This window comes from Xenopus laevis, chromosome 9_10L (genome assembly GCF_017654675.1).
Source record: "Xenopus laevis strain J_2021 chromosome 9_10L, Xenopus_laevis_v10.1, whole genome shotgun sequence".
In the NCBI taxonomy this organism is placed as follows: Eukaryota; Metazoa; Chordata; class Amphibia; order Anura; family Pipidae; genus Xenopus; species Xenopus laevis.
In genome coordinates, this window is record NC_054387.1 from 35941020 (window position 1) to 35966427 (window position 25408).

The 25408-nt window shown below is 40.1% G+C and overlaps 1 protein-coding gene across 1 annotated transcript; it reads left to right on the plus strand.

Annotated features, from left to right (window-relative positions):
• The first annotated feature begins 2331 nt into the window (after positions 1-2331).
• On the plus strand, positions 2332-16104 carry dnttip1.L (deoxynucleotidyltransferase, terminal, interacting protein 1 L homeolog). Its single transcript, NM_001091925.1, is given in 13 exon segments — positions 2332-2423; positions 5701-5771; positions 6501-6597; positions 6849-6947; positions 7474-7542; positions 7657-7713; positions 7799-7860; positions 10918-10963; positions 11062-11120; positions 13182-13242; positions 13409-13480; positions 14968-15023; positions 15211-16104. Coding segments are annotated over 13 exon segments (930 nt in total). The 5' UTR covers positions 2332-2351; the 3' UTR covers positions 15320-16104.
• The last annotated feature ends 9304 nt before the right edge of the window (positions 16105-25408 follow it).

Sequence of the window (25408 nt, forward strand, 5' to 3'; positions counted from 1 at the left end):
CCAAGACCTTTGTTAAGAGACAGTCCCCGTGTTTTTGTAATAGTCTAAATTATATCTTAATAATTGTACTTATAAAACCAAACATATTCCACAGTACTGTAGTATAAGTTCTCCAAAGTAACTGACAGTGCTGAAACAAAACTGCCACAGCTGATAATGCGCTTGCCCAAAAGAAATTTGTAGACTAGTCGCACCTACACCTAAAAACAGCAAAGGCTGCTAAACTTGGAGACCAACAAAAGCTTGAAACTAACTGACATTTATTTCTATTCAGTGATTGCGGGTACAGCCCCTTTCCCCCTATAATGAAGCTAAGAATCTACATAAAATTCAGTGAAGCAATTCATATTGAAATTCTATGTGTAGAGATGAACACTTCTCATAGTTCAGAAATACATTTATTTACAAGTATGGATTTATAGTTACAGTTCCAAAGCATATGAATAATGTTTTAAAGGGGTTGTTCACCTTTGAGTTAACTTTTAGTATGATGTAGAGAGTGATATTCTGAGACCATTTGCAATTGGTTTTCATTTCTTATTATTTCTTATTCATTTCTTTTTATTTGTGTTTTTTTAGCTTTTTATTCAGCAGCTCTCCGGTTTGCAATTGTGATGTGCGAGCTGGCCCGATACCCACAGGACCCGCGATTCGGGCAGGTTCGGGCCGACCTCGCACTCCTCTTTGCCACCTTCAAACTTCCGGCTTTATAGTCGCGCGCCTGCTCGCCCACCCCTTTTGGCGGGGCGGGTCGCCGTGGGTCTATAAAGGGAACCCTGAATTCGGATGTGGGCGGGCACGGGCTATGGAAGGGCGGGTCCGGGCCAGGTAAAATCCGACCCGCACATCACTAGTATGCAATTATAGGGATCCAGTTGCTAGGGTCCAAACCACCATAGTAACCATGCATTAATCTGAATAAGAGACTGGAATATGAAGAGGAGAGACCCTGAATAGAAAGATGAGTAATAAAGAGCAGCAAAAACAATACATCTGTAGCCTTACAAAGTATTTATTATGAGATTAGTAATAGAAACCTGGAAACATTTAGAGCAAGAAGGCAAATGAGCAAGAAGGCAAATGAACTATAAAAAAGAAAAAATGAAGGCCAATTGAAAAGTTGCTTAGAATTAGACTTTCTATCATATACCTCCCAACTTTCCCATTTTTAGAGGGACAGTCCCTCTTTTGCTCAACCTGCAGTCCCTCATTTGTACTGGAAAGTCTCTGCACTGAACAGCCAGAAAAAACAATGGCTTTTGGCAGAGAGCCCAGAACAGCCAGAACAGCCACAACAGAAGATAAGAAACACAGCTTAAGGGTCTGGCCACACGGGCAGATTTGAGGAGATTAGTCACCAGAAGGGGTTGCCACCTTTTTTAAAAAAAATTACCGGCCATGGTGGGGGGCGGAAAAGAAAGGGGCGTGGCGTGATGCAAATAGGGGCGGAACAGACTGGGGCGCCGTAAAAGGGGCGGAGCCATGTGGAGTAGCGTCACGAAAGGGGCGGGCCACCGCCGAAGCCGAAGAAAATGTACGTTTTCATCGGCGGACAGGGGATTTTGTAAATGGTATTACAAATTACCAGCAGCTACATTGCCGGTAAATTTGTAATACCGGCCCCGGCAGGTGTTTTACCAGCTAGGCCGGTAAAATACCTGCCGGGTGGCAACCCTAGTCGCCAGGCGACATCTCCTCTTCTTCGCAGCGACTAATCTCCCCGATCTAGCTTCCCCTGGCTAAAACGTAAATCGCCTGGGGGCAGGCACACGGAGCGCTTAATTTTCCGAAGTCGCTTGAAGTTTCCTTGTGAGGCAATTACATTCGACTTTGGAAAACGAAGAGCTCCGTGTGCCTGCCCCCAGGCGATTTACATTTTAGCCAGGGAAAGGCAGATCGGGGAGATTGGTCACCTGGCCTGGCGACTAATCTCCCCGAATCTGCTCGTGTGGCCAGACCCTAAAGGGCAATTCACCTTCATTAGCTAAACTGTAATAACTGGAAAAAAAAACACAGAAATATGTTCACCTGCAAAATTTTGTAAAACAAACATGGTAATTAGGGGGTGTGGCCTCAAAATGGGGCTGGTCAAAAAATAGTCTTCCACCCCTTTAACAGTGTCAAATCACAAGTTTTAAGCATACATTTTGTTATGAACGCTCAGGCTAATAATAGAAGACGTAATGCCAGTGTTCCTGTCTACTATTGAACGTTCTGCTTTACTATCATCATCAGTATGTATAGAGCGCCTGCGCCCGGGGAGGTGGGCTGCGGTCTCCATGGTTACGGAAGGCAGGCGCATGGGTGTGACGTCAGGGCGACTGTGTTGTGATTGATGTCCGGGATTAGAGATGGGAGCCTGGAAAGATGCAGAGACTTTATCGCACAGCGGGGATGAGGATGACCCCGGGGACCGGGCCGCGGTGAGGGCGGAAAGGGAGTGGCCTGTACTGATTTGTCTCTTCCTGTCTGTGTATTTGAGCGTCTGTGTACACTCATTACTACCTTGTCACGTACTGTCAGTGTCATTACGTAATTGGTAGCAGGTTAAGAGTAATGAAAGATGATCTAAACCCAAATAGATAAGATTGTAAAATCATACCGCTCTCCTGAGTAATTTTGTTATGTATATTGTTTCAGTTTTAGTGGTTTCTTAGCTGTTAGCAGTTTTATACTTTATACACACACACCTCCCAACATTTAGGAAACAGAAAGAGGGACAAAAACATTTTGGCCACGCCCCCTAATTACCATGTTCATTTTACAAGTTTGAACACATTTTCTGCGGTTTTTATGTTATTACAGTTTTGCAAATGAAGGTGAATTGCCCTTTCAGCTGTGAGGCTTGGTTCTTATCTTATCAAACTGTTACAAAAGTATGTTAAGTATTTATTCTGGGCTGTCTTCCAAGACCCAATTAAGTTAGAAACTTCATATCTGTTTCTGGCTATTCAGTGCAGCAGATCAAATTGAAACTCGGGACTTATCAGTTTAAATACGTGACAGCGGGTTGAGCTGTCAAAAGTGGGACTGTTCCGCTCAAAACAGGACAGTTGTGAGGTATGTATACATATCAGGTTTTCCGCTAAGTGAGTCTTGTTCAGGGTCATTAGGGGTAACTGACCCTGGATCTGGTTCTCTCATTCTTAAACTGGAGCTAGAGTCCTGCGCGGGTCTATTTGGAACCAGTACCCACAACCTGCCATCCGCAACCCACATTCTTACTCGCTTGGACCCACTACCCGACCCGCAAGTACCATATTCGCAACCCGAACCCGTGACCATCGAGAATCAGGAAGTGACATCATCGGAAGTGGGTGTGAACAGAAAAAAAGGAGTAAAACAGGAAGTGCTGTCATTCTAAACTGGAAGTGACATAGTCAGAAGTAGGCGTTACCAGAAAAAAGGAGTAAAAAACACTATTGAGAAGACCCGCGGGCCGTGCAGAACCGCCGACCCGAGTCTATACCCGCATCCACAAACTTCTACCTGCAGGTTTGTGCGGGTACACAACCCGCTGCAGGAGTGTAACTGGAGCCACTAAGCAGAAAGCCTAGTATTAGCAGTGTATAGTTGCTAATATCTCATAAACCTACATAGAAAATGAAGTTAAACTTACTGGCTTACTTAGTGGTTTGGATATAGATATATTGGTCCAGGAACAGTAACATCAAAAACTGAAATTGTTTTAAAGTAATAAAAATATAATGCAGTGTTGCCCTGCACTAGTTAAACTGCTGTGTTTGCTTCAGAAACACTACTATAGTTTATATAAATAAGCTGCTGTGTAGCAATGGGGGCATCCATTCAAAGGAGAAAAGGCTCAGGTTACACAGCAGATAAGCTCTGTAGAACATAATGTTATCCACTATTTATCCTGTGCCATATAGCCTTTTTTAAATTTCTGCCCTTGCTACACAGCAGCTTTTTTTATATGACCTATAGTAGTGTTTCTGAAGCAAACCGATCAGTTTTACCAGTGCAGGGCAACACTACATGATATTTTCATTACTTTAAAACACTTTCATTTTTTTTGGTGCTACTGTTCCTTTAAGCTGGCCATAGATGGAAGTAATATAGTAAAGCCTTGCATGTGGTTTAAAGACTTTTGTCATGGTTCCTTCCCCCTACTGCAAAAAGAGTCAATACCAACAAAAAAAAAAAACGTAGTTGGAATTAAAAAAAGCTCAGCAGCAGGACTTCGTTTCTTGCAAGCACTTGTCTGAAAACATGTTGTGTAAAATGGCACAATAAATGCACATTTGCAAGGGATGAAGCCCTGCCACTGAGCCTTTTTGTTCCCTCCATGTTTTTTCATGCTGGCCATATATGTGCTGATATAAACAACCCACCAATGCAGGTATGAAGATGCACTTCTTACTCGACAGATCTCTGTAAGCACACAGTATATTTCGATAGCCCATAGCTACTGTGTATATGTTTATCTATACACTGCTGTCTTTTTTCTTGTCCTATTGCATGCCCCAGTTGATACTTACAGCCCCCTTTGCCCAGTAATGTGCAAAATGAAGCAGCCTCTAAATTAGTGAGTGTTTTGTACCATCAGTTGACAAGTGTTATATACAGTAGTTAAACTGTGTATATAGATGTGAGGGACTGTGGGTAAATCACTATTAGGAGCTTTTTCTGCACGTCACCACTCTGTAGCTACCCTTCCTCCATTCTTATCAAACATTTTACATCAGCAATTTACTTAAATGGGCATAAGCAGCAGTGTTATTACCCACAGCACATCAGCAGGTGTTAAAGGGGTCAACTACTGACAGTCCTCCTGAAATATTGAGCGCCTTTCTGCCAAATAAATTAGGTGTTAACGCCTTTCACATATGCTTCTTATGATCTGTTATGGATTTGGGTCCTGTGTGACTATATAGTAAATTGATTATTGTAACAACTAGGGATGCACCGAATCCACTATTTTGGATTCGGCCGAACCCCCGAATCCACTATTTTGGATTCGGCCGAATACCGAACCGAATCCGAACCCTAATTTGCATATGCAAATTAGGGCTGGGAAGGGGGAAACATTTTTTACTTCCTTGTTTTCTGGAAAAAAGTCAGGCATATGCAAATTAGGATTCGTTTCGGCTGGGCGGAAGGATTCGGCCGAATCCCGAACCGAATCCTGGATTCGGTGCATCCCTAGTAACAACAAGTGGCAAGCTGTAGTCTCAAGTCTAAAGTGACATTGCTAGTGCTCACAGAAATTTCTTCATGCTTCAGATTTTACAGAACCTTTTGGTCTGTTCCTATCCTTTCACTATAGGTAGTATGTCTACTAAAATTCTTTGACTGCTCGTGGGCTACAACAGGAAACCTGCAATCCATTTCCAACCCCCAGTAGAATAAACTCACTCACTTTCTAATCATTCCTATGGGATTTTTAAAAGCATATTTATCAAATGATGAACTCTATTGATTAATCCGATTCTGAAAATCGTAGTAGAAAGTGAGTGAGTTTTTCTCTGGTGAGTTCTAATATCACATTTTGATAAATCTGCCCCTAAGTTTATCCTTGACAATTTGCCAAGATTGTGGGGCGTTCCTTCATCACTTGTCCAACTTGCCCCTCCTGGTACTGAGTTGTCTCTTGTACAGTTTATTTTTAGCCATAGACATGCAGTAGACTGTATAATATCCTATATATTCACTGATATTAAATGTTTTTTTTTCCTTCAGAACCCATGGAACATTATGATAAAACATCGTCAGGTGCAGCGGAGGGGACGCCGCTCTCATGTGTCTGTGAGGTGAGACTGGGCTTGCTTTCTAATGAACTCCTAAAAAAGACTACACTATACTATACTTTTTAAAGAATCAGAGAAAAACATTTACCCATTTACCAGTGAAATAGTAAAGGAATACAGATCTCCTTGTTGTAAAAAATTCAACAGTTTTACTGTGAATCACTCAGTGCTCCACTCAATAATAATGTCCCTGGAATAAACCATTTATTTAGTATATGCTTTAGTGTGAGGGTTCTAATGCATGATGGGATCCCCATCATATGGCATATGAGATCCCACATTAAAAGTTTATCATTTGACCTACGGGTCCCGGGTTTTAGGAACTGGGCGTTTGAAGCCTGATCATGTGACTTCAGCATACACCGTTTTGAAGTCCGGACCCCAGTAGTATCAGTTGTGCTGCATGCATTACCTCGGTTGTGATGTAGGCAAATTATTTCATTTCTAACCCGATTTGGGATCTTAGTTGAGAATTTGTTTAACACTTAAACCCGGTAAGTACGAACTGGCAACGAGGCATTTAGACAAGTGGAAGTTCCATTTTTTTTTTTATATTGCACCTCTACATAATTCAGTAGAAGGTGGTGGGTGTTACTGTCATCATGTATACAATCATGTCCTATATGATTTTCTGGATCTTTTGTTACTATTTATTGTTAGATCACTGAACTTTAAATCAGTCCCTGTGCACTGACCTCTTTTGTGTGTATAATAGGTCTTTGCCTCTTTCAGTTTCACAGACCCTGCAGTTTCAATGGATCTGTTACGGGCAGTGCTGCAGCCAAGCATTAATGAGGAGATACAGAGTGTTTTTGATAAGTACATGAAGGTAAGAACTGTCAGATCATACCTGACCTACTTTATTTGTTTGCAAGTAATCCACGTACCACATTAAGTTTTGTTGAACCCCTGGAAATGTATTTGATCAAACCTTTTCGGCTTGCGCATTTCCTTTATCGATATTCATAGGCAGGATTCACCTCCAAGTTTCTTACTTAGATACCTTTGTCTTCTGTTTAGTATCTCCAGTCCAGTTCATTAGGCCATACTTTAACTTTTAATTTTTACTTTCTCATTAAGTTCTTTCAGAAGGCTGCAAGTAATGTAAGGGATAACATTGGAGAGCAGGTGGACCCCGAGCAATTAATCCGTGAGACCTGTCGTAACTGTTTGGAGCAGGTATTACCTTGAATAACTATTTTAAAGGTTGGGTTCATCAAAACGAATAAATGTATTTTAAATGCGCGGTACATTTGACAGTGTGATAAAAGCAACTGAGCTCGTTCAACAGAGTTTCTACAGCTCAGGTACATAGGGTTCTGTTCAGCATCTTCCAAATCTTGTATGCAGTATTTGGTTGAATCCAAAATGTATGGAATTCATGCTTCCTTAACTGGAAAACCATAACCTCTGGAAATGATAAGCTGTCAGAGTGGATGTATTTGGAGCTTTCAAGGCATTAAAGGGTGGCCCCATATTCTCTGTGCAGAAATATTTTATCATTTGGATGCTTACCGAACTAAAATAATATTCCATTTTGAACACTAAGGACTGTGGCACACGGGAAACTGCTACAAAGTCCTAGTCATGGAATGATTCTGACTGGCATGATTAGGAAGCAACCAAAAAGCTATTCACCCTGTGATTATTGCTACATAGTAGAAAATGTGCAAAGCAGCCACTAATTTCAACTTTTCCAATCCAGGCAAAGGTTCTCTTTACTGACAAAGAGAAGGGAGTGTCACGGCCAATATTAGACAATTCTTCCATAAAGGTGAGAATACAGATCTGCTAATGACATCAGTTTTTTGTGTTTTGGGAAAATGGCAGGGTGTAACACCGATAACAGGCATTTCAGTGATAATAATTTGATACTAATGTGATGTAGAGAGCAAGACAAGGAGAGGATGATCTGTCCATGCGAAGAAGCCCAGTGCCAAAAAAGGTAATCTACAGCTTCCGGGTGTGGTGGGACAGAACAGCTTTCCCTTTGGATGATGGCATATTAATTACATTTATCTCTATTACAGAGAAAGGGGAGGCCACCTGGGCAAACAGTGTCCAGTGACCGAGCCAGTTTAGGATTTACATCGTAAGTAAAAAATTAGTATATAGTTAAGAATAACATAGAGTGTGTAATAGCAAAGAGTGTGATGTATTTGGAAACTGAAGGGCAACTAATCCACCAATAAGCATATACAGCCTACTAACACATTGTAACCAGACGGCTTACTGTATCTATAGAAAATTAAATTCAGATGCCAGCCATCATATCTTGCATTTAATCCAATTATCCAGTTTAAACATGATAGGTGAATTTGGGCACTCCAAATATACACAGCAGGGTATTGCACTTGGCAGTGGCTACAGGTAAAAAAAACCTGCCTGGTCTTGTTATTGACCGTGCCAATATCATTTCCAGCACCTGAAAAGCAGGTTGTGTCAGCCCTCAACTTCTCTATGGGAAGTGTATATGTGTGCGGGGAAGGGAGGCAGAGAATTAGGAATCCATTAAGGAGAGTGGTTGTACGCATACTGCAAGCAGTATGGCAGAACTTTTGCTCACAAGTATATAAATGCCAAGTTGTTTAGAAAGAATTTTCTATGTATTTAGTATGCTGTGCTCTAATACTACAATGTCCAAACACCTGCTGGGAAATCTTGGAGATGACGTTTTGCAGCCACTAGGTGGCTCCAAGTTTGAAATCACTGCTCTTTAAAGGACCAGTAACATCAAAAAAAAAATTTAAAAAAATTCGTTAGTATACATCAAAAAATATACACCAACCCAAATAAAACTTTAAAATTGCAAAGCCTTTATTAAGAAATATCTTACCGAATCTCCACTTCCGCTCCTGTACAGAAAAGGCGACACGGCGATGATCCATCCTGCGGCGCTCTATTTCTTCTCCCTGGCTATCGCCCATATTGTACTGACAGCGTGTGAAGCTGCTTTGTGCATTGCGGATACCTCGATGTACTGTATGAAACAGCCTGAATGAAAAGAATCCCAGGAAAAGCACAGCCATGGAAGGACTTGAGTGGGAACTGTGCAAGCAGCCACTGTCGGGATTTTATCTCTCACCCGGCTCTGGGGCGCCATTCTGGTGCGATTGGATTTGGATCTCACCAAGGACCTCTGTACACGGACATTACCTCTCTAGAAGCCGCGAGGCCAAGGACCTCTGTACACGGACATTACCTCTCTAGAAGCCGCGAGGCAATGCACGGCTCCCCTGTCTTCTTCCAGCGCGTCATTTGGCTACAGCTGCCGGTTATCTCAGTCCCACAACATAAATTTACAGAAAACTTGGTCTTATCATCCGGCCGAGAAATACCCAGAGCCCAGCAACCCCTTGCCCAGCGAAGAATTCTCCTCCAGGGCAAAGGAATTTGCATTTTATCCCAGTTTTACCAGTTCCTATCAGGCAGGTCCCTGGACTTGGACACTCATTTGTAACAGTAACATCTTCTGCTTGTATTGCGACAAGGATGTATAATTAGTTACATTGTAACACACTCGCCTACCAAAGCTACACTTTAATGTATCTAGTCTTGAGGGCTGCTGGAAATGAAACATAATACATGTGCGCCCAGATGAATACTACTTACTGAGATAACAGGCAGCCGTGTAGCCATAGGACGCGCTGGAAGAAGACAGGGGAGCCGTGCATTGCCTCGCGGCTTCTAGAGAGGTAATGTCCGTGTACAGAGGTCCTTGGCCTCGCGGCTTCTAGAGAGGTAATGTCCGTGTACAGAGGTCCTTGGCCTCGCAGCTTCTAGAGAGGTAATGTCCGTGTACAGAGGTCCTTGGCCTCGCGGCTTCTAGAGAGGTAATGTCCGTGTACAGAGGTCCTTGGTGAGATCCAAATCCAATCGCACCAGAATGGCGCCCCAGAGCCGGGTGAGAGATAAAATCCCGACAGTGGCTGCTTGCACAGTTCCCACTCAGTCCTTCCATGGCTGTGCTTTTCCTGGGATTCTTTTCATTCAGGCTGTTTCATACAGTACATCGAGGTATCCGCAATGCACAACGCAGCTTCACACGCTGTCAGTACAATATGGGCGATAGCCAGGGAGAAGAAATAGAGCGCCGCAGGATGGATCATCGCCGTGTCGCCTTTTCTGTACAGGAGCGGAAGTGGAGATTCGGTAAGTTATTTCTTAATAAAGGTTTTTCAATTTTAAAGTTTTATTTGGGTTGGTGTATATTTTTTGATGTATACTAACGAATTTTTTAAAAAAAATTTTTTATGTTACTGGTCCTTTAAGTTACACAACATTACTTTAATAACCCAATGGTAGTTGTGCTTTATGTCTTGCTTGGAGCCAGCTGAACACCGGTGGATGCAAATTCATTTCAAATGAGTAAAACTCAGAAGGCCCACTTACTTCAAGCCACATTGAACTGTCTGCAGCATGATGTGTGTTGCAGCAGTATAACAGCCTGTGGGCTGTGGTTTTGAAAAGCTTGCTGTGCAGGATAAAACTTGCTCTATCTTGAAACTGTAATATAAGCACCATCATATATAGATAAGACATCTTCTAAATATAATCGATTTAAAATCCTGTACTGTTTCTGAAGTACTCGAGTTACTCTTCATCCACTCAACATCGGCCTCTCTTCATGCAGGAGTCGGGAGTCTGATTTTGATTGACATCTAATAGATCTAATATAGCCTTTGGGGGCTGCTCCTTTTACCTGGATGAGGTATTAGAGCTCATTCTTTTAAATCAATTGAACCCCTTTCTCTGTACATGAAAGATTTAGACCAAAGTGATTTTGTTTGAGCTGGAATTGGTTATAAGAGTGTTAGCTAAAAAACATTTGCTTGGAAAGGGAACCCCTCTAAAATCTATTATATATTATATCTGTCAATCAAAATCTGACACAAGTCTTCTAAATGGAGAGGAAATGTAGAGAGACAGATGCTGAGAGTAAAGATAAACTTGATTGTTTTAGAAACATTATAACATTATAGTTAGAATTTTTTTTTATTTCTGTTTGATGCGGCTTGTATTACATTTCCATTTTTGCAATAGTTCCCATTTAAATTCTGCTGCAAAGAGATTGGTTTAAACAGTTGTTAAAGTGAGGAAGGTTGTTTTGATTATTTATTTTTTATATATTCCTTTTTTTCATTTCCAGAATGAAGTTTAAAGCTACTGAGCCAATTAAACGTGAAGGGCCAAAGGTAATGTGAAATGCATGCACATATGGGAGTGAGTGAGGTTATTGGACTATATGAAAGAGTTCCTCTCACTTCTCTTACCTGTTGATTTTCTCCTACAGTGGGACCCAGCAAGACTCGATGAAAGGACCACTTTTGTACTTGGTTCAAGAGCAAACAAGTGAGAAATGCCTTCATACACTAACATCATTTCCACCATCTACATCCTTTTTATCATTAAAGGAAAAGTAACACCAAAAATGAAAGTGTTTTAAAGTAATGAAAATATCGTACTGATGCCCTGCACTGGTAAAAGAAATTTAAAAAAGGCTATATGGCACAAGTTAAATAGTGGATAACAGACATTCTTTTCTACAGAGCTTATCTGCTGTGTAACATGAGCTGGCCATACAAATGAAAATCCGCCAAAGAGCGGATCTTTGCCCGACATGCCCACCTTTAGCTGGGCTATATTGGGCTGATCCAGTGGTTTAGCAGCTGTCGACAGCATTAATGAGCTAATACTTTCCTCATCCCAATGGGAATTTTTAAACCTGTCTGATTTGCCACTCAGCCCCAAACAGCATAATTTATCATCAATTTTCCACCAGCATGGCCTTCCTTTTTCTATATTTTTTGCACATTTGCTTTGTGGGGTTACATTGGGTAACACTGTGCAGGTTTATTGTCCTACTTCGCAAGGTGCAAGTCCTGAACATGGAGAAAAAAGACCAATGGAAGCTTAGTGGGGACAAATCACCACAGCTCCAACATGTATTATATACACTAAATGGCAGTGTATTGGGAGTTTCCTCAAATGAGAAGGATCTGGGTTTAGATAACAAGTTGTCTAATTCTGGGCAGTGTCATTCTGTAGCTACTAAAGCAAATAAAGTTCTGTCTTTTATAAAAAAGGGCATTAACTCAAGGGATGAAAACATAATTATGCCACTTTATAGGTCCCTGGTGAGGCCTCATCTGGAGTATGCAGTTCAGTTTTGGACTCCAGTCCTTAAGAGGGATATAAATGAGCTGGAGAGAGTGCAGAGACTAAGTGCAACTAAACTGGTTAGAGGGATGGAATGAGGGGAGACAGTCAAAGTTGGGGTTGTTTTCTCTGGAAAAAAAGCGCTTGCGAGGGGACATGATTACACTTTACAAGTACATTAGAGGACATTATAGACAAATAGCAGGGGACCTTTTTACCCATAAAGTGGATCACCGTACCAGAGGCCTCCCCTTTAGACTAAAAGAAAAGAACTTTCATTTGAATCAACGTAGAGGGTTCTTCACAGTCAGGACAGTGAGGTTGTGGAATGCACTGCCGGGTGATGTTGTGATGCTTATTCAGTTAATGCCTTTAAGAATGGCTTGGATGATTTCTTGGACAGACATAATATCAAAGGCTATTGTGATACTAAACTCTATAGTTAGTATAGATATGGGTATATATGTGAGGGTATGGAGGGGTGTGTATGGGTTTCATTTGGAGGGGTTAAACTTAATGGACAATTTCAACCTCATTTAACTATGTAACTAACTATGTAACTATGTATTGAATAGGCCAGCTGGGAAGCATCTCCACAGACCTGTAGAGGCACATTTATCAAAGGTCGAATTTCGAATTCATGTGAATTTTCTTTTTAACTCTAATTAATTCATATATACTCAAAATTCGATTGGGGGGTTATTGGATAAAAAAATCTAATTTGTAAAACTCAAACGAATATTACCAACCTGAAAACTCGAACCGAATTCAAATCAAATTCGACTAAACTCGAATAAAAAAAAAATGGAATGTCAGGAAGTCTAGTAACATGTTCAAACACTCCCATTGACTTAAACATAAGTCTTAGGTGGCGAATAGTTGAATTCTAATTTTTAAATGGCCAGGGTTTGATAAATCTCGAAATTCTAATTAAAATTCGAATCGAGTTTGGATTATTCACAATTCAAATTTGAGAGTTTTGACCATAAAAAAAATTGAGAATTCGAATTTTCAATTCGACCCTTAATAAATCTTCCCCAAAGTGTAAAAGGAATTAAAGGAACCAACTTATTTATTGTAACCATTGTAGACTGGAGAGACCTTAACAGAATTGTGGTAAGTAGGCATTAAACAGAAGTATTCACATAAAATCAGTTTTTTGCATAATGAAGGAAAATGTAATTCTAAGAAACTTTATAGAATAAATTTGTAGTGGTGTCAGTTCACATAGTAAATTGATTGATTTCTTTGCAGGGCCCTAGGAATGGGAGGTACAAGAGGGAGAATTTACATTAAGCACCCTGAATTATTTAAGGTAGGTAGGCCTGGAACTATCTATTGGATGTTCACTTGAAAAGTCTGCTGACCTTGCACTTGTCTCGTCTGCTTAATTTGTGTTTAAAACCTGTCTTTTGCCGTATTATATTCATATACTCATCTCCAGTTCTAATTCATTCTTTGTTACATTTCTGGGTTCTCAGTATGCAGCCGACCCTCAGGATAAACAGTGGCTGACCGAGCAGCAGCACATGAAGGCTACTGGCGGAAAGATGGTGAGACATTGGATTAAATAGATTTCATGTCCAACCCCTAACCAAACGATCAGTGGGGGCTGCAATTTGTACTTGAACATTTAACTTAACTGAAAGGGCTGCAAAAATGGAAATGGATATGAAGGTTTAATGTTGCCATTTTGCCCCACAGTGCCAGATATCACATATTCACTGGCATAATTTACTCACTAGCAATTTTTCACCAGTAACAATTAGCTTCTATTATATCCCTAATACTACTATAGGCACCATGTCTCCCTACTATACCTGCTATCCCACAGCCACAGTCCCTTCCCAAAGTCTAATATCCCCACTGCTACTATAGGCATCATCCTTTCCTAATTTAACTGCTATGCCACACTCCCTTCCCAGAGACTATTATCCCACTGCTACTATAGACACCATCTACCCCTACTATACCTTCTAAATCACAGTCCCTTCCAAGAGACTATTATACCCACTGCTACTATAGGCACCATCTACCCTTACAATACCTGCTATCCCACAGCCACAGTGCCTTCCCACAGACTATAATCTCCACTGCTACTATAGGCACCATCTCTCCCTACTATACCTGCTATCCCACAGTCACAGTCCCTTCCCGGAGACTATTATCCCACTGCTACTATAGGCACCATCTCTCCCTACTATACCTGCTATCCCACAGCCACGGTCCCTTCCCAGAGACTTTTATCCCCACTGCTACTATAGGCGCCATCTCTCCCTACTATACCACAGTCACAGTCCCTTCCCAGAGACTATTATCCCCACTGCTTCTTATAGACACCATCTCTCCCTAATATACCTGCTATCCCACTGCACAGTCCCTTCCCAGAGACTATTATCCCACTGCTACTATAGGCACCATCTCTCCCTACTATACCTGCTATCTCACAGTCACAGTCCCTTCCCAGAGACTATTATCCCACTGCTTCTTATAGACACCATCTCTCCCTAATATACCTGCTATCCCACTGCACAGTCCCTTCCCAGAGACTATTATCCCACTGCTACTATAGACACCATCTCTCCCTACTATACCTGCTATCCAACAGCCACGGTCCCTTTCCAGAGACTATTATCCACTTACTACTATGTGCACCATCTCAGAGTTGTGATTGGCGCTCCACATCCTGAGTTTCCAGGGAAGGACTGTTAGACCATACCTACTCATTTGTAACAAACAGGGATTAGTGGGGATCATAAGAACCTCTAGTAAAAGTATAATTGTTAAAAGTAACATGTCACTTTGTTTTCCCAAGTCACCTGAATTTTCCTCAGAGGCAACTTCAGGCAACTTTGGAAAGCCAAAGTAATTTGCATGTTTTCCCATGGGTAATTTACATTATTGCTTGTGGGAATGCATTTTCTGGAGATTTGTCCCCGCTGTCGACAAATTCCCATGTTCCATTTCCCTAAAAAAACAGCCTGAAGATTTGGACATCCCAGCTACAAAATTTATAATCTTCTAATTCTGTTTGCCGTAGGCATATCTACTTATGGAACAAGACATCCTGGATTTGGCTGCCAATGATGATTACAAGTATGACATTTCTAAAAAAAAAAAAAAAAACTTGATTTCCTCCCCTCCACTCTTTTTTAGACCTCTTGTTCCCATTACAGCTTATTCCTATTAGTTTTCATTTTAAGTTCCTCTTCCATGTATAGCCCAGTTTACCCTACGCGTTACTTACTGGTTCCTGTTTCTGAACTTTTTTTTTATCTCCCAGGGATAGTCTGGAGCTGAAGCTGGATGAGTTGAAGCCATTTTCTGCACCAACATGGATGATCGTGAAGATGAGAAAGTATATGGAATTGCTCAGAACAGAGCAAGATTAGCAAGCTTCCAGCTTTTTTAACATTCCTGCTTCTGTGCCTGGCTACTGAAGATGCACACAAAGGAGCATAAACTATACAAAGTATTCGAAAATGCATTCAAAATGTTAACTGAAGCCCCATATGAAACTTGAATAGAAAATATGTAGCTCTATTGTACTAACCTTGAGGTACAAGTATCTTTGCTCAGTAAAGATCCATGTCTACAAAGCTGCATCTTGAAGCTTCATATCTTCAGCCCATACTATTGATAGCCTAAAAGGAGAATAGTGCACACAGATCAGCACTCAGACATGCCCAGTAAGCAGCACGTTAAGCATGTGCAGTGCCACCAATACCAGCAAAAGAGCTGTCCTAAATCATAATTATTTAATGCTACAGGCAATAACATAGGAGACATACCACCATATGATATAAAAGGCACTAAGTTTGCCATGGGGCAGTAACAGCCAATACGATGTTTGCTTTTAAACAAGTGACTGGTAAATTCTACCTGCTTGATTGGTTGCTATGGGTTACTGCTCCTGGGCAAACTGAGTAGCTTTTATTACATAACCCCAATAGTTCTGAGTTGTCATTGAGCTGCTGTAAATCTGGGCTTGTACAAGCCAATGCATATGGTGCTTCATTTTTAGTAAAATCCCCAACCATTTTAAAATGACATAATTGAACACCATTTAGTGGCATTGCATGGGTCTCCTGCATCCTACCCAGTTCCTATCCTATCCTCTGCAGGTCTACGTGTGCCATCCTACCAAAAATATATGTATTCGATTAAAAAAAAAAAAGCTTACTCTTGTTTTTTTTTTTGTCGGTTTATATTGCTGACTAGCATTTAGCATTTTTATTTTTTAGATCTTTAAGGAGGTAATTGGTGTGATTCACACCAATACTGTATAGGCAGCAGTAGGAAATTTACTTACAGTGGATTCATTGAACCAGATGTTGGGAAGTGCACTCCACAGAGATGGATTAAATCTGTAATACCCTTAACGAAAGCCCTTGGCCTGCCCCCAATCCGCTCAAAACGTACCTTTTCTCCGTCTTCTGGCCATTGCATGCTGTGGCTCCACCCCCTTCTACATCACGGTGTGCCCATTTTACATCACTGCCCACCCCTTTTACACCACGGCCTGTCCCCATCACCGGCCAGTGGAAATTTTATGAAAAGGTGGCAACCCTATATGGGGGCCCCTGGTAGTCTGTAGAGTTAACACAGGGTTTTAGCAAAACTAAAAAAAAAAATACTAAATTCACTTTTCTGTATTAAAGGACAACATAAATTTTAAACTTAAAGGTTTCTCTTGACCCTTGTCACAGAGCTAGTTATAAAGCCCAAAGATACAGAAGCCTCCCCTGGGGCAGAGAAACATACACCTGGTTCAACAGGGTCAAATCAGCTGGTTCTCATTGCGTGTGATATTAGCCTTACCCTTTGTCTCTTTAGTGTTAGCATGCTATATTGTTTGACTATACGTGTAGAATTTAGGAATCCCAAGTTGTGCTTAGTATTTTCCCCACATGTTTTTGTAGGTTTCCATATATGTGAAGCTTCAAGATTCGATACATTGTACAGGTATGGGACCTGTTATCTAGAATTCTCAGATATAAGGGATGTTTAAATAATTTGGATAACCTTAAGTCTACTAAAAAATAATCCAAACATTAGGGGGCCAATTTATCAAGGGTCGAATAGTAAATTTATGTTTTTGTGTTTTAAAATTCACACACTTGAATTTTAATCCCCTATTCGAATGTAAATTTGAATGTGAGATTTATCAAAACTCGACCATGGAAACAGTCCTAATTTGAATATTGGCCACCTAAAACCTGCCGAGTTCATGTACAAGTCATTGGCAGAGGTCCATTTAGGGTTGCCACCCTAGGGTTGCCTAGCCGGTAAAACACCTGCCAAGGTCGGGGCCTGTGTTACAAATTTACCGGCAATGTAGCTGCCGGTAAATTTGTAATACCCTTAAAAAGACCCCCTCGGCCAGCCCCCAATCCCTTGTAAAACTTACCTTGTCCTTCGGTTCTTGTCCTGGCTGTGCCGTGGCCCCGCCCCGTTGTGGCATAACCCCGCCCCTTTGACGGCACACCACACCCCCTTTTTGTATCCGCCCCCACCAGCCGGAATTTTATTTGGGAAAAGGTGGCAACCCTAGGTCCATTGAACCATTTGAGATGTTAAAGGAGAAGGAAAGCTATGGAGGCATTTTATTGCCAATAGATTAGCTGCAATAGTGCAAGCTAGAATGCTATATTTATTCTGTAGAATGTTTTACCATACCTGAGTAAAAAGCTCTAGAAACTCTCTGTTTGTTTAGGATAGGAGCTGCAGTATTAACATGGTGTGACATCACTTCATGCCTGAGTCTCTCCCTGCTCTGGGCTCAGATTACAGTACAGAAGGGAGGGGTGGGGTGAGAGGAGCAAACTGAGCATGCTCTTGCCCAGGGCAATGAGGTTTAAGCTGAAGGCAGGAAGTCTGATACAGAAGCCCATGTGTACACAATAGAAGGAAAGAAATGCAGTGTTTCTTTTGACAGGGGACTCAGAGCAGCATTACTTTGGGGGTTTACTGGTATATTTAGATGGACCTTTCTGATAAGGCTTAATTAGTTTTAACCTTTCCTTCGCCTTTAATAGCCTTCTTCAAATTTCAGGAGAAAAATTTGATTTGTACGAATTTAATATGAATTGAATACGATTAGAATTTACTGGTCAGAACCATTCGATTGAATATAAGACATTCAATTATTTCTTTAAATAATCTCCCAGTCGAAATTCTGAGTATATTTGAATTAAAAAAAATTTCACATGAATTCAAAATTAGACCTTGATATACTGTATGGGCCTCCCCAAGTTGCTCCCGTTCAATTATCTTAAAGGGATACTGTCATGGGAAAAGAGCAAACAGATTTTTTTATATTCAATTTTGAAATCTGACATGCGGCTAGACATATTGTCAATTTCCCAGCTGCCCCAAGTCATGTGATAAACTTCTTTACTGCTGTACTGCAAGTTGGAGTGACATCACCCCCCTCCCTTTCCCCCCCCCAGCAGCCAAACAAAAGAACAATGGGAAGGTAACCAGAAAACAGCTCCTTAGCACAAGATAACAGCCTATAGTAGACAAAATGTCTAGCCTACAATAAGGATTATTTATATTTTAAAGCTATTAAAGACTCATTCCTTCTTGCAATGGCAAATACTTCTTAACAGTGTATTTACCCTCTTTTCCATCGCGTAAAAGTGAGTGGATAAACAGCTATAGAGAGACTTGCTCAGACAGCTGAATTTTCCCAGCTCCGCTTGCCAAGCAATTGGGATGATCGAGGCCAAAGGTATATAAAAAAAAAACACTTTTCAGCTAACAGTTACTCCTCGGTAACTTATAATATCCTTATATTTTACAAGAGGGGGTACTTTATTCACTATATAATATACAAAAGCCATGAATATCTTGTAAATTATATCCTTATAAACGGTGAGTTCTGATGTCATCAGTTATAAACGGTGAGTTCTTATGTAATTTGTCACATGACTCCCTGAAACTTGTGTATTATAATAAAGTACCCCTGTTGCAAAATATGAGGATATTTGAATATTAGAAGTTACCTCGGAGTTCCATGACCTGTATAAAAACACTCGGCCTTTGGCCTCTTGTTTTTATATGGTCATGAAACTCCTCGGTAACTTATAATATTCTTATATTTTACAAGAGGGGGTACTTTATTCGCTATATATATATATATATATATATATATATATATATATATATATATATATATATATATATATATATATATATATAACCAAAGGAATGGTGCACTCCGTAGACAAAATTAATACCTGGGTGCCAGCATGGGAAATAAGCAGTGAAAAAGGATTGCGGCACTCACAGGGTTTTAGTGAAAAAACAAAAAATGTTTTATTATTAAGCCTCAACGTTTCGATCCCCCACAGGACGAAGATCCCTGTGGGGGATCGAAACGTTGAGGCTTAATATAAAACATTTTTTGTTTTTTCACTAAAACCCTGTGAGTGCCGCAATCCTTTTTCACTATATATATATATATATAGATATATATATAGCCTTCAAGAAGGACCAGCACTCCACTTGTTCAGGTGATCAAAAAATCTTTTATTTCACATCAAGCGTGTATCCAACGTTTCGGCCCACATTGGGGCCTTTATCAAGGATGAATTGCAAGTGAATGGGTGATCATATTTATACACATACAAATTTTCAAAAAAGGGCGCCAAGATGACGTCATCATGACATAATTGCAGTGATTGGTGCAGTTCTTTGTACAATGTAAATCAAGTGCATGTCTTATTAAAATTCAGCAATGAGCTTAATCAAATCCTCAAGACTGCTGTAAATAATGGGTGGATCTCCAGAGACATGTATTGTTATTTCTTGCCATCACACCCTGTCCGTCCAGTGATTTATACACTACCCAAAATTCACAAGGATGCTCAAAGACCTCCAGGGCGACCCATAATTTCATCAAACGGCTCCCTTAATGAAGGCATTGCTGAATATGTGGACTTTTTATTGCAGCCATGTGTACAGAACATTTATGGATACCTAAAGGATACAAATGATTTTTTGCAGTTAATACAGAGTATTGATATCGACACAACAAATGCGATCTTGGTGACAATGGACGTGCAGAGCCTCTACACCTGCATCCCACATGATGCAGGGGTGGAGGCGGTGCGCGAACTGGTCACCAATAATCCACTCTATAAAGGGCCTCCCATTGAATTTATGCTTGAATTACTTGAATTCATTTTATATAAGAATTATTTCAAATTTGAGACCCAATATTTTGTTCAAAGCACCGGGACAGCCATGGGATCAAAAATGGCGCCGATGTATGCAAATACATTTATGCACAAATTTGAAGGGGACCATGTATTCAATAATATACATTTCAGACAGCATGGCGCCTTCTACAGGAGATACATCGATGATGTCTTCTTCCTGTGGTTGGGCCCTGAAAACAGTCTGATTAGCTTTGTGGAAGGCCTAAACGAACTGGATAGTCCAGTGAAATTTACTGTAAAATATAACATACAGTGTATGGATTTTTTGGATGTGAAAATATATAAAGATGAAGGTACCCTGCAGACATGTCTTTATACAAAACCCACGGATAGGAATACGCTTGTACACTACCACAGCAACCACCCCAGACACTTATTGAATTCCTTGCCAAAGTCACAGATGTTAAGGGTAGTGAGAATTGATAGCGACATAACTAGAAGAGAACAGGACTTGTCAGCCATGCATAAGAAATTTTTGGAGAGAGGATACCCCGAAAAATTACTATTGGAAACAAAAAATTGGGCTCTTTCCCTGGACAGAGATCTGGCTATGAAAGGGCAATTAGACATTGATAAAAATAAGGGTAATAAAAACAATGTCTATTACATGAGCCAATATGGACCAGACAGTTCTCTGGTCAAAAAAAGTGTAATGAAACATTGGCCCTTAATAGCTAGTGATGAATTGATTTCAAAAAAGATATCCAAAAAACCTGTCTTTAGTCACAGAAGGGGCAGAAACCTAAAAGAGATACTGAGTCCTTCAGACCCTGTCCAGAAATATCAAAAAATAAAGCCTGCCCATTTCCTAACAGATAGACCAGGAGTATTTAAATGCACTGGCTGCGTAACATGTGGGACATTGATAACAGGTGCCAACTTCACACACCCTCATACAGGTAAAAAATATGAAATTCGGCAAAGATTATCTTGTGAAAGCTCTATGGTGGTCTACATAATCAAATGCCCCTGTGGCCTCATATACTGTGGGAAAACCATTAGACAGCTGAAGGAACGTATAGCGATGCATAGATCGAGCATAAGGGCGGCATTGGACCCTGACAGGGTGCAAAAAGCTAAGAGACAAGATATCTCACAACAGCTGGTGGCCAAACATTGGGCGGAGGCAAAGCACAGTCCAGCAGCATTCAGATGTATGCCGATAGATCAGATCCCCAAAAGAACAAGAGGGGGGGACTATGACAATATGCTTCTAAGAAAAGAGGCATACTGGATCCATGAGCTGGACTGTGTAGCGCCCAAGGGATTAAATGGCCAATTGATTCTCAGCTGTTTCCTTACGTGAAGATTTCCCATTTTCCAATTGGCAGTAAGGTTCCTAGATAAGAATAGATAAGGATAGACAATGTATCGAAACAGTGAGATATAAATTACCTTAAAGAAAATGGAAACATTAGTAATGTGCAATTATTTTTCTTTACTCTAGGAAGCCATACAATGTATCTGCCGTTCGAGATAAAGTAAGCAACAACTAAAAAATTTTTTTTATCGTGGATTTTATTTTTGTACAAATTTGTATTTATTCACAATTATGATTGTTCCAATATATTGAAACAGCACTGAGATAAAGCAACACCAGCGACATCTAGTGGCTGCATTTTAATAAGACATGCACTTGATTTACATTGTACAAAGAACTGCACCAATCACTGCAATTATGTCATGATGACGTCATCTTGGCGCCCTTTTTTGAAAATTTGTATGTGTATAAATATGATCACCCATTCACTTGCAATTCATCCTTGATAAAGGCCCCAATGTGGGCCGAAACGTTGGATACACGCTTGATGTGAAATAAAAGATTTTTTGATCACCTGAACAAGTGGAGTGCTGGTCCTTCTTGAAGGCTACATATTTTTATTTTGACCGCTGCACCCACGAAATTGTAAAGGAAAGAGTGCGGGTACTAACTGGACATTTAGATATATATATATATATATATATATATATATAGATATATATATATAGATATATATATTGAAACAGGAGGAGGAGCTCTTTAGACCTTATGCAAACCTGCACCTTTTGAGCAATACCTGTTGGACAGGCTGTCTGAGGCAAATTCCAGCAGCTCACAAATAAATGAAGAAAGGGGGGTGTTAAATGCAGACGATAAGCTACGAATTCCTTCTCTAAAAACGTTTAATTGAAAATGGATGTACGATAAGTAATACTTATAAACAGGTTATATATGGGTGGTGAGAGGGAAGCTACTATGTATAGTCCATTTCTGGGAAGACATAAGATTATTAGGCTATAGCTGTAGGCCTTTTGCACACTATTTGCCTTTTTTCTGTCTATCCATCATAGGTAAGCTTGCAACACCATTCCTTCTCCAGTTATTTAGTGTCACCATTAAAATGTATTAAAGGAACAGTTCACTGTAAGAATAAAAACTGGGTAAAAAGATAAACTGTGCAAAATAAAAAATGTTTCTAATATAGTTCGTTAGCCAAAAATGTAATGTATAAAGGCTGGAGTGACTTTATGTAGAACAGAACAGAACTTCCTGCTTTTCAGCTCTCTAACGCTGAGTTAGTCAACGACTTGAAGGGGCACATGGTACATAACTGTTCAGTGAGTTTGCAATTGATCCTTAGCATTCAGCTCAGATTCAAAAGCAACAGTTATGGCCCATGTAGCTTCAAGTCACTGATTGGTTGCTGCCTGGTAACCAATCAGTGTAAACCAAGGGAACTGCAAAGCAGGAAGTAGTGTTCTGGCTATTATATCAGACATCCAGTCACTCCAGCCTTTATACGTTACATTTTTGGCAAACTAACTATAATGAAAACATATTTTATTTTGCACAGCCTATCTATTTACACAGTTTTTATACTGAACAATTTGTTAAAATGGTTGGTACGCAACAGGTCTGGCATTTCAAGTAGACAGAGGCCTAAACAGCCCACCACCAGCCCAATAAATAGTGACTGCCTATGGCATCTTACAGCAGCCACTTTGGAATTTGCCAGAATCTACAGATTCCCACATGGGACCTGGTAGACACAATAGTGATCAAATTAAGAGCAAATTGAGAATCGTTCCTCAGCGCAGCATCGGCCAACAGGTTACCTGGTGCCCCGTATCTTTGTGAGGCAACTGGAAAAACAATGTGCGCATATGTTTTACTACTGCAATTTACATGATCAAAATTGAGAAGAGATTTATCACAGGTGTCTAATCTCTTATGTGTCATTGCCCTAATCGTTAAAATTCTGTTTTTTAAATCAGAATGTTAGCACTTAGCGATGCCTAGGCTGGGTCACCTCAGGGCGGCACTGATTGTCAAATTGCCTGTTAGTAATGTCTGTGTACACAAGGTCAATTACACCTTTCACCGTGTTTTATTGCGTTACGGTGAATCAAAAATGTGCCAGGTTGGGTATTCGGCACAGAAAAAGGACCCCCGGTCATGGGTTGAATTTATTATTTGAAATCCTTTTCAGCAATACGTGAAGCACTGATCCCAGCAAAGTATAGTTGTATGCCACTCAGGTAATATAGTGAATAAAGTACCCCCTCTTGTAAAATATAAGGATATTATAAGTTACCGAGGAGTTTCATGACCATATAAAAACACGAGGCCGAAGGCCGAGTGTTTTTATACGGGTCATGGAACTCCGAGGTAACTTCTAATATCCTCATATTTTACAACTGGGGGTACTTTATTTATTATAATACACACATTTCAGTGAGTCATGTGACAGAAATGACATCAGAACTCACCGTTTATAACTGATGACATCAGAACTCACCGTTTATAAGGATATAATTTACAGGATATTCATGGCTTTTGTGTATTATATAGTGAATAAAGTACCCCCTCTTGTAAAATATAAGGATATTATAAGTTACCGAGGAGTTTCATGACCATATAAAAACACGAGGCCGAAGGCCGAGTGTTTTTATACGGGTCATGGAACTCCCAGGTAACTTCTAATATCCTCATATTTTACAACTGGGGGTACTTTATTTATTATAATACACAAATTTCAGTGAGTCATGTGACAGAAATGACATCAGAACTCACCGTTTATAACTGATGACATCAGAACTCACCGTTTATAAGGATATAATTTACAGGATATTCATGGCTTTTGTGTATTATATAATAATATACTAGAGCCATGAATATCCTGTAAATTATATTATAAACGGTGCTTAGTGATGTCATCAGTTATAAGGAGTTCCATGACCTGTATAAGGTCGATAGTCATGGAACTTCACAGTATAGTGAATCAAGTACCCCCTCTTGTAAAATATAAGGATATTATAAGTTACTGAGGAGTTCCATGACCATCGGCCTCATGTTTTTATACAGGTCATGGAACTCCAAGGTGACCTCTAATATCCTCATATTTTGCAACAGGGGATTTGTTTATTATAATACACAAGTGAGTCATGTGACAGAAATGACATCACTAAGCTCCGATTATAACCAATGACATCACTAAGCACCGTTTATAAGGATATCGTTTACAGGATATTCATGGCTCTTGTGTATTATATAGTGAATAAAGTACCCCCTCTTGTAAAATATAAGGATATTATAAGTTACCGAGGAGTTTCATGACCATATAAAAACACGAGGCCGAAGGCCGAGTGTTTTTATACAGGTCATGGAACTCCGAGGTAACTTCTAATATCCTCATATTTTACAACTGGGGGTACTTTATTTATTATAATACACAAATTTCAGTGATAGAAATGACATCAGAACTCACCGTTTATAACTGATGACATCAGAACTCACCGTTTATAAGGATATAATTTACAGGATATTCATGGCTTTTGTGTATTATATTGTGAATAAAGTACCCTATTGTAAAATATAGTTACATAGTTAAATCGGGTTGAAAAAAGACAAAGTCCATCAAGTCCAACCCCTCCAAAACCCAGCATCCATACACATACCCCTCCTTACTCTCACATAAATTCTATATACCCATATCTATATTAACTATAGAGTTTAGTATCACAATAGCCTTTGATATTATGTCAGTCCAAGAAATCATCCAAGCCATTCTTAAAGGCATTAACTGAATCAGCCATCACAACATCACCCGGCAGTGCATTCCACAACCTCACTGTCCTGACTGTGAAGACCCCCCTACGTTGCTTCAAATGAAAGTTCTTTTCTTCTTGTCTGAAGGGATGGCCTCTGGTACGGTGATCCACTTATATAATCACTGAGGAGATCCGTAACCATATTTACAGGTCATGGAACTA